This window comes from Atta colombica, unplaced genomic scaffold, assembly GCF_001594045.1.
Source record: "Atta colombica isolate Treedump-2 unplaced genomic scaffold, Acol1.0 scaffold27, whole genome shotgun sequence".
Taxonomy (NCBI): Eukaryota; Metazoa; Arthropoda; class Insecta; order Hymenoptera; family Formicidae; genus Atta; species Atta colombica.
Window position 1 is genome coordinate 2,491,169 of NW_017259370.1, and position 14,267 is coordinate 2,505,435.

The 14,267-nt window shown below is 39.1% G+C and overlaps 1 protein-coding gene across 1 annotated transcript in view; it reads left to right on the forward strand.

Moving 5' to 3' along the window:
• LOC108689365 (sonic hedgehog protein A) overlaps positions 1–13,550 on the forward strand; it is a 44,554-nt gene extending 31,004 nt beyond the window's left edge. The window contains exons 2-3 of the mRNA XM_018196101.1: positions 10,414–10,675; positions 12,844–13,550. Of these exons, the coding sequence (XP_018051590.1) occupies positions 10,414–10,675; positions 12,844–13,550 (969 nt within the window). The remainder of the gene's footprint in view (positions 1–10,413; positions 10,676–12,843) is intronic.
• The last annotated feature ends 717 nt before the right edge of the window (positions 13,551–14,267 follow it).

Below are 14,267 nucleotides of genomic sequence, written 5' to 3' on the forward strand. Positions count from 1 at the left end.
AATATTATTTATCCATTTGTGATAAAACCTATCAAAAAATTTAAAAAATTTATTATTTTAATTTATTCAATTCTACTGCCTTTCTTCACAATGAGAAAAATGCATCCAACTTTTAGTTCCTTCCTTCGGAACTGCTTGTCCCACGCATGTCGATGTCAAACGAGAAAGCGCATTGAGATTGCCATGGATGATTCAGACAGGTGTTTTAGAAGTTCGTGCCGACGGCACGAAGTAATCACGCAAATGACAAGATAAATAATCATCCGCCCACATTGCAGATATTGTGTTGGCCAAAGCACGTTGCATGTAAAGTGCGTGATGTGTATCTCGCTTGAAGAATGCATTCATATATATGTTTTAAAATATACATATATTTGCACTTTACATACATTCATGCAAACGAATCGCGAATCTTAACTTCATGCAAACATTATATTCTGCCACGATCAGCGACTTTTTTCAACATAAATTGCATCTTGACAGAATGATGTCGTATATATGTAAAGAATGACAAGCCAAAAATTATATTAATTTAATTATATTAATATTAATTTTTTTATAGCACGAATTCTGTATAATAAATAAATTCAATTTAATAACATGTTACATTTTTTTTTAAAAACTTACGAAGAATGAAGAAGAAAAACTGATGCAATCTAGATTCGCAATGTAGCGATAATAAACCTTTCTAGATAAAATTATCAAAGATTCAAATAATGTACTGGAAACTATTAATAAATCAGTAAGACTGTTTTGAAGATCGCTAGAGTATACAAAATTATATGAATAGCATCATCTGGTTTACACATACCATATTTTAAATTTGCAATTTAATCAATGTAAAATGTTTCTCTTGAAGTGTAAAGCTAAATTCCGAGGCTTTCATTCATCGAATTCGCAGAAAACCTACTTTGCGAAAGTGTTTTTTTGCGTTTCGCTTGCACTAATGAAATGTTTCGCGGAATTTGCTTTTTTAACCGATAAATTTAGAATGGAATCTTGACTAATGTCTAGAATCGTATAATAATAAACAGAGATCACTTTTATTCGTTGTCAATTTATTTATAGCGGCGGTATTTTCAGTGCGAGTATACTGACCATCTTATTTTTTTCTTGCTCTCTTATAGATCCCTTAATGTGACCTAATGTTATATATCTGATATTACGTAACTTGCTATATTCATGCAACAATTGTGTACAAAAACTTTTTCATTTTCCGTTAAACGGCAAGAATCAGTTTTTATTATAGACATCTACAAATCGTACTTTTTATTCCATTTGGAATGGTTTTTAATTTTGTAAAAATTTTCTATGTAATTATTGCTTTAAGCGATGCCTTAAATTTAGTTTATTAAATTTAGTTTATTAAGCTTCTTTTCAATAAAAAGAAAAATAATAATGGAAGAATCGAATTTGCTTGATTAAAAAATAATTTAATTGTAGTTATAAAACCAAATTATACATTCATATATTCACAATTATAATTTATAAAATGCTGATTGTATTATATTAACTAAATTTTTCTAAAACATTATATTAAGATTTAGAATCCGGACCGTTTATTTTGAATAAATCAAACTATAGTATGAAACTTATTAAGGATCAAAGTGAGATATGTTTCAAATAATACATTAATACGTATGTATTTTCAAATAAATTAATTTCAGATATGACTGTGCACTGATAATTTTCGGATTTTCAACACAATCAATTTGAAACACTAATAATCCTTTTTAAATTAAATTAGGAAAATATGTAAAGAATTTTTTAAAAAGTTATATTGCGATGTGGAGCCTCAAAAGATTTCGCGAAAACCAGCCAGTTTAACGGAGCAAGACTCTTAGTTATGACTTCATCCCGACCACAAATCAAGGTGACTTATCACGCGCAGTAGAAATCACAGATAAGAAGGTAGAAATAGGGAAAGAAAGAAAGAAAAGAAGGAAACTAGTCACGATTCTGCTTCGTGTGGAATCCTCCTTACTTCTCCGTGCGATCTGTCTCGATCTCCTTACAGCGAGCTCGACGAATTCGCCTTATAACCCGTGATTTATAGTGGCATTTACGAGGAGTGTCGCTATAAAGTTCCATAATCCTGTCCCCACCACCCTGACAACGTTGGCGAATTTTTTCAGAAGTGACGTGACACCCCCCTCGACTTGAGACGCGCTGCGCGTGCAAACTTTCAGACGTGCTAGCACATTGTCAGTGATAACGATTTTTATTGTCGATAGGAAATAGAACATGCCAGATACGTCAATTTGAATCGCCATGAAATTTCCACTACGTGAATGTCCTTATCGCCTAGATATTTATCGTCGAGATTAATACATTCAAAGAAATGATGGGTTTCGCCTTCGTTCAAGCTAATCAAGCGACATGACAAATTGACGTTGACGTATCTGACTCACGTGAAAAGTCGATTTGTCAAATAAGATTTGTCAAGTGTTCTAAGAGATAAGGTAAATCATGTATCATTGATATTCAATATCAGGTATATTTATCTCTTTTATTATGGGTAAGCATTTCATTAAATTTCATTAAAATTTTATTAAAAACAGTGCATGTGAAAGAATTATGCTATCTCATTTAGTAAAGGAAATAGTGATCTCCTTGTACGATCATATCTCTCAGATAAATAAATTTCTGCTAATAAAACACTCTTTAGGATTAGATAAAGCGTTGGAATTATCGACAAATGCGATCATAAACGGGAGACATTGGAGAGATGCTGGCTATAATTTCCTGATTTAAGGGCACGTGACATCTTTGTCACGTGTTGTGTGTGAATATTGTGACGGCGATTAAAACCTCATTAGATCGGATGCGCACCAAGCATTTCTGGGGACCATATACGAGATTTAGAGCCCATCTATAGGGTAGGTCCCGGAGTGCTCGACGTGGTGGTGACGGCGGCGGCGGCGAAGAAGAACGTAGAGAGATAGGATCAGGCAGCTACATCCTGCGGGATCGCAACGGGCCCGGGCAGGGCCGGCCCTGCCGCGGTATCTAATCTGGCCACTTTCGGAGCCGCGGGTAGCCGTGTTTTGGCCGGGGATCGTGTTAAGGGGATTTACATTCATTTCGATCCTAATAACCCGATCCCTCGGATTCCGATTTGGAACACGATATCCGTCCTCTCTCGTATACATATACCTTGCCCCCTCTCCTTCACCTTCTCTTGCTTTTTCTTTTCCCCTCTCGTCTCCCGTTTCTTTCTTCTTCTCCTCTGCTAGCGCAACAAGCTCTTAAGTTCAGGGCATCAAGTGTCTCCTAACTTTCACCCCTTTATGAATGCTTTCTTCTTCTTATATCGCTCTTTCCTCGAGCCGGGTGCAGTTTGAAAATATCTACAACTAAATAAAACTGAATATTCTTTACTATACTTTGATTTTATATCATCTTTATTCTATTGGGTTCGTGCCAACTAACCTATATAATTTAATAAATGTATACTAAAATTTAAATCTTCTGCGTTTCAATTTTTCTTCAACATCGGCATGAACTTTCCGGACAACCCAATATAATTCTATATTCGTGTGTATCAGGTTAGACATCGGATTCTTGCAATTACATATTTTATTAGAAATAGATTGGGAAAAATAAGAACAAAATAGAAATTTCTTTTTAAAAAATTCATTCTAAAAATGCATTCTAAAAATGCGTATTTGTTTATATGTATTTTCTGTTTATGTATCTTGTCTGCATACAAAATTCATTATCTACTGATAACACACACATTGACTGTATTAATATGATTTCACAATATATCAATAACACAAAGTACTCTCTCTTTCTCTCTCTCTCTCTCTCTCTCTCTCTCTCTCTCTTCACCTTCTTTTATTCTTATCTTCATATTTTGTTCAGACCTGTTCTCACGCGTTCTCCGTCAGATCTTTCAATTTCTCATTTGATGCAATTTCTTTGACGTAATCTCGCACGTTCGCGACCACGAAGGGGATATCGATATGGATAGCCGGTCGCTTCGCGAGACAGAAGGAGGAAGCCGCACGAGAGCGATCGAGCAGCGAAGCGAACAGTGGAAGCGACGAGGCGTGCTTTGATTGCGGTGGACGAGGCATCATCACCCGTGGTCACTCTTCGTGGAGAGCCCGAGGAGCCTGTCGACGACGGGCGTGACGTGCCTCGGGGCCAAAATAACACGCCCCTGGTATCATCCTTCCCCCTCGTCCCGCCACGTTCTCGCTTTACGGGTCCTCCTCGGACTCTCCCTCCCCTTCCCCTGCCTCCTCGCTCTCGTCGCCATCACTCTGTCTGATCCTCCTTCACCTTTTCTCTCTCTCTATAGGTAATCCGTTCCCACAGACAAAAGGGCCTCGCGGTCCGTCGACTTCGATCTTCCTCCGCTGCCTCGATTGTCCCTCCTCGCGGTCTTGTCTTTCGCTCAGGTATGTAATAAGGATGTAACATGAGCTCCCCGGGACATGACGAAACCTCGATCGATCCCGCGACAGGTTCGAGTCTCCTTGATCGCGCGCGATCCGGGAGGATCAATCGGACTTTCCAAGAAATTGTACAGCCGGTCACAGCTAGTGAGAAAACCAGAAGGATTTTTGACGACTCGGTAAAGGCATTTGAATGTTCTTTTCATTGATTATCTACACAAATTTCACAAATTTCAGAACGCAACGATCAACAAGTTGTATAGCGAACATTTGCGAAATAAGATTAGAAAATTGAATGTTTTTAAGACGACTAATACCCATTTCTATCACTGTAGATTAACTAGATCAAACTTGGTTTAACTTACTATTTTTTTTTAGTTTTAAGAGTTAGAAAAAAATAAAGAACAAATTAAACCGACATTAAAGTTGATCTACATTGATAGAAATATAAATAAGTCCGCGTTCAAGTCTAATGTTCATTACTTTTTTTTATCTTGTCCTAGTTCTCAAAATCAGAAGAAGATAAAGAATAAGTTAAAGTTAATCTACATTGGTAGAACATAAGACGTCCAGTTTTATTTCATTATTTAAACCAATGAAAAAAATTGTGTATAATTAGTACAGTACTCTGATAAAATCCAGCCATATGTTTTAAGAACACTCTGTATATATCAACACTTCACACTACTCTGAAAATATTAAAGAGCTACTTTTTAAAATCTGCAGTTAATACCCACCTGAGCCTTTTAAGTTCTTTTTTGCCTTGTTGTCGCTCTCGTCCTACAGTGTTGCAACTTTGTGCTATGCAGGTAAGCAATAAGGATGTAACCTGATCTGCTAAGAGCGCAGAAACACAAGGATCGAAATTACGACAGGTTGAAAATTCCTTAGCGAGATTGATCGTCACATCGATCCGTTTCCCGAAAATCGCATATTGGCAAGATACGTTCGTTGTAAGAGAATTAATTCAGATTTTATTTAAAGAAATAATATTATAAATTTTATTCTTTAGATTATAAATTTTCTATAAAGAATTTAGAAATATTAAATACATATATATTTTGACACTTTTATTTTCCATATGAATAAGCTGCGCTTAATAAAATTTGCTTTGACTAATAGCCTGAAAAAAAATTAACCACTGTGGATTGAATTTTCAATTCACAATCTTCGTGGAGTTAAACTCGAGGAGATATTCGTTGTTTGACGAACTGCTAAAACAAAGATTCGTATGGCATACAAATGAACAGCTACGAGGCGAAAGAAATCAGAATAAAGATGAAGGAGGAAGAGATGAAGAGAAGCGTGAGATAGGTCGTTCCGGCGCAGGGATTGCTCTTCAGTCGTTACTGCTGGAACCATCTAGAGAGCTCGACAAACACTCGATGCACCTCGCACGATTCTCTCTGAAAGCACGACTACCATTGTTGCCGTGTCATCTCTTTGGTCCCGGGCCATTGTCCTTCGTGTACCGATCGCGTCTCATTTCGATAGTCCCTTTATAGTCGTCGATTAATCGAGACGAACCAATAATATAAAGAGAAAGAGGAATTGGGCTGTAAGAATTTTCATAAAAATCTGGAAGCAAAAAATGGTTGCTTTGATGTATAGTTAATCTTAAAAGTATCCATAAAAGGATTTAAAACTGTCCGCGCGCGCTGCGGACTCCTCTCACTGTCTGAGAATTTAAATCCTTGGCGATCAGCGGAATTGATAAAAGTACAGACACGACGTCGACCGTGTGGGTGTCACGAGGGTTACCGTCGAGGCGGAAGTGGCTTCCTGGAAGATCAGCTGACGCCTGGGCGGTTCGTTTTGTTGCACGGTGAATGGAACATTGGGGACCCACTCCCGAGGCCCTCGAATGCGGCCGGCATGCGGACGGCGGGAATGTCGGGAAAGAGGTGAAGGGTGGTGGATCGCGAGAGAGGAGGGGGTAAAGCAACGAGCACGTTAAAACAAGAAGATTGGAATAAAAGGTTGGCCTGGCCGCGGGAAGGTAAAGCCAGAGCGGGCCCGGAGGTGGAGAAGAAACGGAGAAGAAACCGGTGGGGGCGGGGCTCCGTCTGTGGATGCTGGTATGGAGCCCAGTCCTGCTTCGTACACCATCTTCCTTCATCTCGGATCCAACCAGACCCAACCCCCTTTCGAGACAGCAGTACGTGGCCCATCTTCGGGTTCCTTCCTTTGCTCCCGCCGTTTCTTCTACTTTAACGTGCTTCTCTTCTTCACATTTCTCTATCCTCCTTCTTTTCCACTTCCATCTTTTCATCCTCTTTCTTTTCATCCTCCTTTTGCTCCTTGACCTCCACACCCTTTGCCAGCGTCTCCAACTGTTCGGCAACACTCCGACGTCGTTTGTCTCGACGTCCCATTTCTTTGTTCTCGGCAATGGCTCGACAATTTTGCGGACGTTATCTGGGATTTATTTAACAAGCCGTAATATGCACTGAGGGCAATTAGTATCATGCCAAAACAGGGAAATTAATATCGCTTTAATGTCGCTACGTTGATTATATATCACAGAACGCATGCACGCGAGCGAAATCGCGGACGCGCGAGTTAACACGAGTTTACCCATACGTTTAAGCGATAAGATACGAAATATGTAAACGAGGTGTAAGCGACATGCGCTTCGTAATTAGTAGCTATCGGGACCAAGTGATGAAGGAGAGATAAAATAACATCGAGTCAGAACACGAAGAGAGCACCCTTCACATGATGCGACTCATCATCTCCCATCAACCTGACTGGTTTCTCAGCTACTGGCAGCTCACTATTTATAACATCACATATGTGTGTGTGCGTGTATGTATGTGCGTGTGTGTGTGTGCAAACCTTTTATTTGCTTATAAAAATTAATTGGATCTAACTTACCTTCGTAAGAAACTAAAAGAACTAAAAAGTATCGATAAACTTTTACAAATAACAAGATGTGTTTCATTACACACATTATTTTATAGTACAACAACAAAATTTGCCACATTGTTAGCCGTTGTTTTATTTTCCGATTAGATCGAGAACCATTATAATAAGTGGCCGAGCGATATTCCGAATGACGATGCTCCTTCAAACGATTTCCAGGAAACTTTCATCCTCATACCTCTTACAGAAATTGGGATTGGCCCAATTCCATTAAGGTCCTTTCTGTGAACTAAAGCCGCGGCTTCCCTTTTGCGTTTCACACGAACAGTCGTTTTCGGGAGCGTTCAGCGCGCGTACAAACACTCGGCTAAACTTTTTTCGATTTCCGCCCCGTAATTCTTTTCTTCCTCCCCCACCCTCACACCTTCGCGCAACGCTCCTTATCCCTAATGTATTACGGACCGGGTCATTTTTTACTCGAAATGGATTTTCATAAGACATTCTCGGCTTTGGCCGACCGCGCGCACTCCTTCTCACTCCATCATATCCTGTATCTCTTCAACTCCGCCAAAATATTTGTAAATAGATGTAAAGTCTGGGAGGGGCCCAGGGGGTACCCTGCTGTGCGAACAAGGCTCCCCATAGCGCACTACGGCCGATATATCTCTTGGGCCCTTCACCATTCTTCCCTCTCTTTATATGAGACTCCTTCATAGCCTTTTATACCTCCCCCTCCTCCATCTTCTTCTTCTTCGTCTTCGTCTTCTTCTTCTTCTTGACTCCGTCGTCATTCTCATACTCTATTACCTCGGTTCTCATCGTGCAGTGCAAGGACTACACGAAAGCCAAAGATGCATGAGAAAATTTTCGAGGATCGATTTTTGATTATAATCTTTATATCAAGAATATGTATTCAATATTTTGGTAACAGGTGAAATCAGAATACACATTCTTGCATATACATCCTATATTTATATTGTTTATAATTTGTTCGATATCTTTACACGGAAGCGACATTATATTGTTTATAATATCTTTACACGGAAGCGACATTATGAGGTAAAAATGTCTTATTTCAATCACCATAAAATGATCGATTCATTTTAAATGGATTTTTCCAAGCGAAGCATAACGGTGATCCTTCATTTCTGCCGGAAATATGCCAAGTCGATTGACTATATTATTAGATATTTCTAGCTGAACCATCAACTTCGGTTATAAATTTCGCGAAATGTATTACACACGAGGGAGAGAATTAAAGGGCATCTATTCAGCGGATCAGTTTTAGATATGCCGTTCGCAAAAGTTCATTTGAATCTCAGGGATTTTAATAGAAATTCATCCGACAGCCGTGCAATTCACTTGCGGCAATCGCGTGCACGTGGCGTGAAGGTTTCCATCGGTGCGGCGAGAGGATCCAAGTCCATGAGCACGAGGAAATAAAAAGGAGGCAAGAAGAGGTGGAGAAGGAAAGGTGGGACCGGTCCCCCGAGGGGGACGAAAGGGCCGTCGTCTGCACTCAATAGGGGCTAATTGCCGCAAGGAAAGCTGCAAATTCGTGGACATTGTTAGCTCCGTTCCATTCTCGGTTAATGTCGAACGGGTCTCATTGTGGCCGCGTGGATCGCGAGACCGATCTGCTTCGTGTTCAACGCACACCATCGAGTTACCGCCATTGAAATACCACTGAGAATAAAAAGGGGTGAGATGGTAACTCCGCCGGAGTGTGTAAAATTCGTCGCGGCCGCAGCGCGTTTTCGCGATCGACAGGCTCCTCACGACGGATGGATTCTTCACGAAGGCTTCCGATTCCCTTTACCTCCCTCTCCCTTACTCCTCCAAGAGTCAATTGTGCCCTCTCCCGAAAATTACTTTCTTCCGCACACTCGGTTGGGAATAAAAAGTGCAAAAGGAACTCCTTTGGTAACTTCGGGGAAGAGAATCTGCTCGATTTACACCGAGTGCGTTCACGCACAAGCGGGTTTGTCTGTGTCCTGATCAGTCAGCCGCATGATACTGCTCTGCGTGGGCGATTGCCCTCTGAGAATCAATTTGAACACGGACCTCGGACGCTTCGAATGCTCTTCGACAATGCCGCGGCTTCGGTCAATGGGGACTCCCTTGCATTTGGCTTCTCGCGCCCTCGATACGCCGCGTTCCGGATTAAGCCTGGGTTTACATGGGTCCTGTGCTATTGGGGCCCCTGTCTCACTGAGTCGGCTATCCATGCTTCGTTACGAGAACGCATACCCTATTGACTCACTGGAGCACCGCCTGACTGTCGTCGTCGTCGACGTAAAAGTAGACAATAAGAGAGAGAGAGAGAGAGAGAGAGAGAGAGAGAGAGAGAGAGAGAGAGAGAGAGAGGTGATTCCAGGCAAGAAGAGAGGAAGCGACTCGGCGTGACTGAATGATCCTCGACATCGGCCGTATTTATATTCCTGTTTGCCCGCTGATTCGCCACGGATCTGAGTCCGTTAAAGTCTCTTAAAGATCCCGGACCGATCTTATAACCGGTCAAAATACGCATTCATTTTCCTAACCGGCGATTCTCGCGACGGAACGATTGCTCTGTACCTGACGCCACTGGTCACGAAGAAAGCCCCCCTTTTTCCGCGTGCACCATGAAATCGGCTGAATTCCCGGGTTTGGACCGAGCCAAGGCGGACCGTCCTGCACGATGTTTTCAAATCGTACGGAAATCGTATTAAGTGGAACTAACCGGAAAAGTGATTTGAGATGAAAGAGTTTCTCGCTGAGAAAAATGAAAACCAGTTCTAATCTTAAATTTCCGAATGTATACTTAACTTAAATTCTAAATAATACCAGAAAAAGTCCTCTGAAAGCTAAGAGAAATATGTAAAAAGTCTAGAGCAATACTTTAAATCCCTAAAAATACATTTCAACATGTCAGATTTTGTGAGCTTATAGCATTAAAATAAACTTAGATAATATAATGTTTCTTTATGTCCACCATATTGTCTAAATAACCAAATGTATTGTAAATCCGGTTATTAAATGTTCAAGATTAACTTAAGCCATATACATTTACATTAAAAAAAATGATTATAATTGCTGTTTCTATCCTTAGACTAATGACAGTCTACCAATCTATTGCCAATCTTGAAATGTAATATTACAGAGGTGCAAGGAGAAACTTAACACTTTGGCGATCTCGGTGATGAACCAGTGGCCCGGAGTGAAACTGCGAGTTGTCGAAGGTTGGGACGAGGAAGGCATGCATGCGACAGATTCCCTGCACTACGAGGGACGTGCCGTCGACGTGACGACGAGCGATCGCGATCGCTCCAAGTACGGGATGTTGGCGAGACTCGCTGTCGAGGCAGGTTTCGACTGGGTTTACTATGAGTCCAGGTCGCACATACATTGCTCCGTCAAGTCTGGTTAGTAATTTCCATCATATCGTATTTTAAAACGTATTATCAAATGAAATGCAAAAGAATGTGCAAATTGCGATCGAATTGTCTTGTCGTTTCGAAGAGAGCGAGAGCATTAAAAGCGGTTAATCCGCGGACCTCATGTGGATTTTAATTGCGGTCATTTCGCTTTAATACTCGCATAAACGCCATGTCAATAAAGATGAGCGAATAAACTACCGGATAGTAGTTGTAATGATGTCATTTTATGCAATAAAGATGCTGAGGTTGGTGCAGTTGTATAATAACGTCGTTTAATGGAACAAGGATACTAAAATCGCTCTGTTCTTAAATCGCGAATGACAAAGTGACTTGGCGCCTTAAGTGCACGTATTACCTATACGGCGATATAAAATCGTTCAACATTGTTGATATTATTATAGATGTTTTTTTGTCCTTGTTTAATAAACAATGAAGACAATGACACAAATATCACTAGTAGCGCCCCTCCAAATCTTATAATAATCATCTTATAATAACTATAGGAGCATTTTATAATAACTATAGGATCATTGTATCAAATACACAAATTAGATTAATTTTTTTAACAAACATCTAATTGTAATAAATGAATATTATGTATTTGTCTATTCTTTTGTGAAAATTGGCGCCACTACTTTATTCGTAATTTCTAAAGATGTCTATTTTACCGACTCTTCATTTTTCTCTCATTCATTGAAAATTCATGCGATACGCGATAATATTAATGCGAATATTCGCGAACTCAGATTAAATCCGATTATTTCTATCAAATTCAATTCAAGTTCGAATAATCGATTAATTAAACAACTTGAATATTTTTATCTGAAATATCTCGAATACTTTCACAATTTCAGATATTTTATTAGATTTTAAAGAAATTATATGAATGTTATTATTAGCTTCAAATCGAATTCAATTCGATTCGAATTGAGATGTGAATCACCAAATTTTTTTGAAAACTCTCAAATAACATAAGTAAAAAGCAATATAATTCATCAGTTTTCTTTGTTGCTTCATTAACGAAAAACAATTTTCAAGAAATTATAAATCTCAGATTATGAAAAGAATATATTATATTTCTGTCATATATGCTAAACAATAAAACAATGGAAGAAATTTCTAAATACACCAAAAGATGACTCCTGCAGTATATTTAGAGATTCTATAAGAGAATTTGGCGATTCCACGAGCAATTTTGTCAAAACAAAAATGAGAAAAATGAGTATATATAATATCTCTTTTTATACATCCTATAATCTTATTTTAATTTACTAAAGTTGATAAAAACGATGCGAATCAAAAATTTGTCACCTCGTGATCAGATTCTGTTATATATATGTATATATATATAGAGTCTTTAATTTAATTATATCATAGCATCGTTATAATATATAATTTAATACTACAAAATATAATTAAATATATAATTTAATACTACAAAAAATATTTTTAAGACTTTTTTATGTTTCAAGAAACGAAAATTATTCCTCAGAGTGAAATAATTCTTAATTATGAGAATCTTCTGGCATATTTATTTTCTTTTTCGATCTAGCGATATTTACCTATACGAGAGCAATCAACGATTTGTGTTCGTTCCAGGCCACGGTTGGTCTCGAATTTCAAAATAAATGCCGATAAATCAAGGCATGCCTGTCGATCCGAATTAAATCCGAGCATAGAAATTGGCGCGAAACCGATACGAGTCGATGTTGAGGGGATCGAAAAGGGAAACAATAGGGTGAAGGGAAGTCAAAGTGCAACAAAAAGTGTGAATGCGATCCATGCGTGTTTAACGCTTCGTCAATTTTCATCATATTAACGTTAATTAATCGACAGACGATTGTGAGAATACTGCGATGACACATTCTTTTTGCACCGTAATCTTAACATATAATGCATCCCAAAAAATTACATTAAAAGACATTCAATTTTTTTTAAATGTTAATATTTACAAATTTTTTTCTACATCTGTAGTTTTATTGTAGTTTATTGTAGTTTTCTATGAATAGGATTTTTATAATAACTTTGTTTAGCTTTTTAGAGTACGTATTTAAAAAAAATATCAACATTTTTATTTTAATATTCATTCTTTTAATATTTTTTCTTCTTATTTATTTCATTATCTTAATTCTCTATGCATTCTTCGCTTTCAGAATCATCTTCAGCGGGTAAATCTGGTGGTTGCTTTCCCGGGAGGAGTCTGGTCCGAACGGAGGATGGTAGTACGAAGAGGTTGGACGATGTGCGTCTCGGCGACCGTATCGCCGCTGTGGACTCCCGTGGCGACGTGGTGTACAGCGAGGTGATCGCTTTCTTGGATCGTTCTCCATCCGAGAGGAGACAGTTCATCCGATTGACGACCAAGTCTGGCCGAGTGCTCACGTTAACGCCAGCGCATTTGGTGCCAATGGAGAGTGGTTCAGTGTTTGCCGCCAACGTGCAACCCGGCGATAAGATCCTCGTGAGCGACGCCGATGTAGCGAGCGCGAAGAACGAAGTGGATAATCGTTTGCGATGGGACAGTGTCAACGAAACGAAATTGGTCATCGAGGAAGGAGTTTACGCTCCGCTTACGATGGAAGGTAATCTCTTCGTAGACGACGTCGTCGCATCCTGCTACGCCATTGTCAACAGTCAGTCGCTAGCACATTACTCCTTCCTACCGTTAAGGATTTGGCATAGCGTGACATCCTTTTTCCTGCAAAGGTTGGACGACGTAAAACACTTTGCGACAAGACATAACGATGTATCCAGAACAGAATCGACAATGAGAGGAGAGCAAGAGGGTATCCATTGGTACGCATCGGTGCTTTATTCACTGTCCTTCTACGTGTTACCATCGAAAATGATCTACAACTGAGATTCGAAGCAAAAGAATTCGTGCAAAATGTAGAGTGAATCCTTAAAGACAAACTTAAGCGTTCAACGTCAACGAATGTCATGTTTTAAAGACTTTGGAGCTATAAAACTTAGGTGTTGATTAATTATCGAGACGTCGCCTTGTCTCTCGAAACTTTTTTTTATGGATCGTCGTTGTGGATTCCGGTTATACGAGTGTTAAAGATAGTTAATGTACGACCGTGGGGATGGAGTCACCGTTTCGAGAGAAATGCATATATTTAATACGTAGAACAAAAGACGTCGTTGTAGGCGAAAGACATAAAGTTGGCCAGTGACCTACTAGTGTTCACCGAATGACGTGTAGCATATATTAGATCTTTAGGACAATAGAAAAATAAATGAAAAACAGAAGCTTTAGGGAGAATTGGGACTTTTCTCTTCCACGTTTTAAATGTATGTATACAATATTGACATACAAATATTTCTTTTCTATATTTTTTAATATTCGCGATTCGTGTGCATCTCGTCCGATATACTTGTTTCTGAGATATCAAAGGAAATTACCTTTGTGTCATGGAAAAAGTGTGTAAGATAATTGCCGACTGTTCTATTGTAATGTTATTCCAAATAATCTTCTGGATGTACATGCGAGTAACGAGAAAGCGTCTGTATTTAAATATTCTAAAAGATTAATTTGTATATACCCCGCTTTTTTATGTTTCCCTCTTGTTGTGCG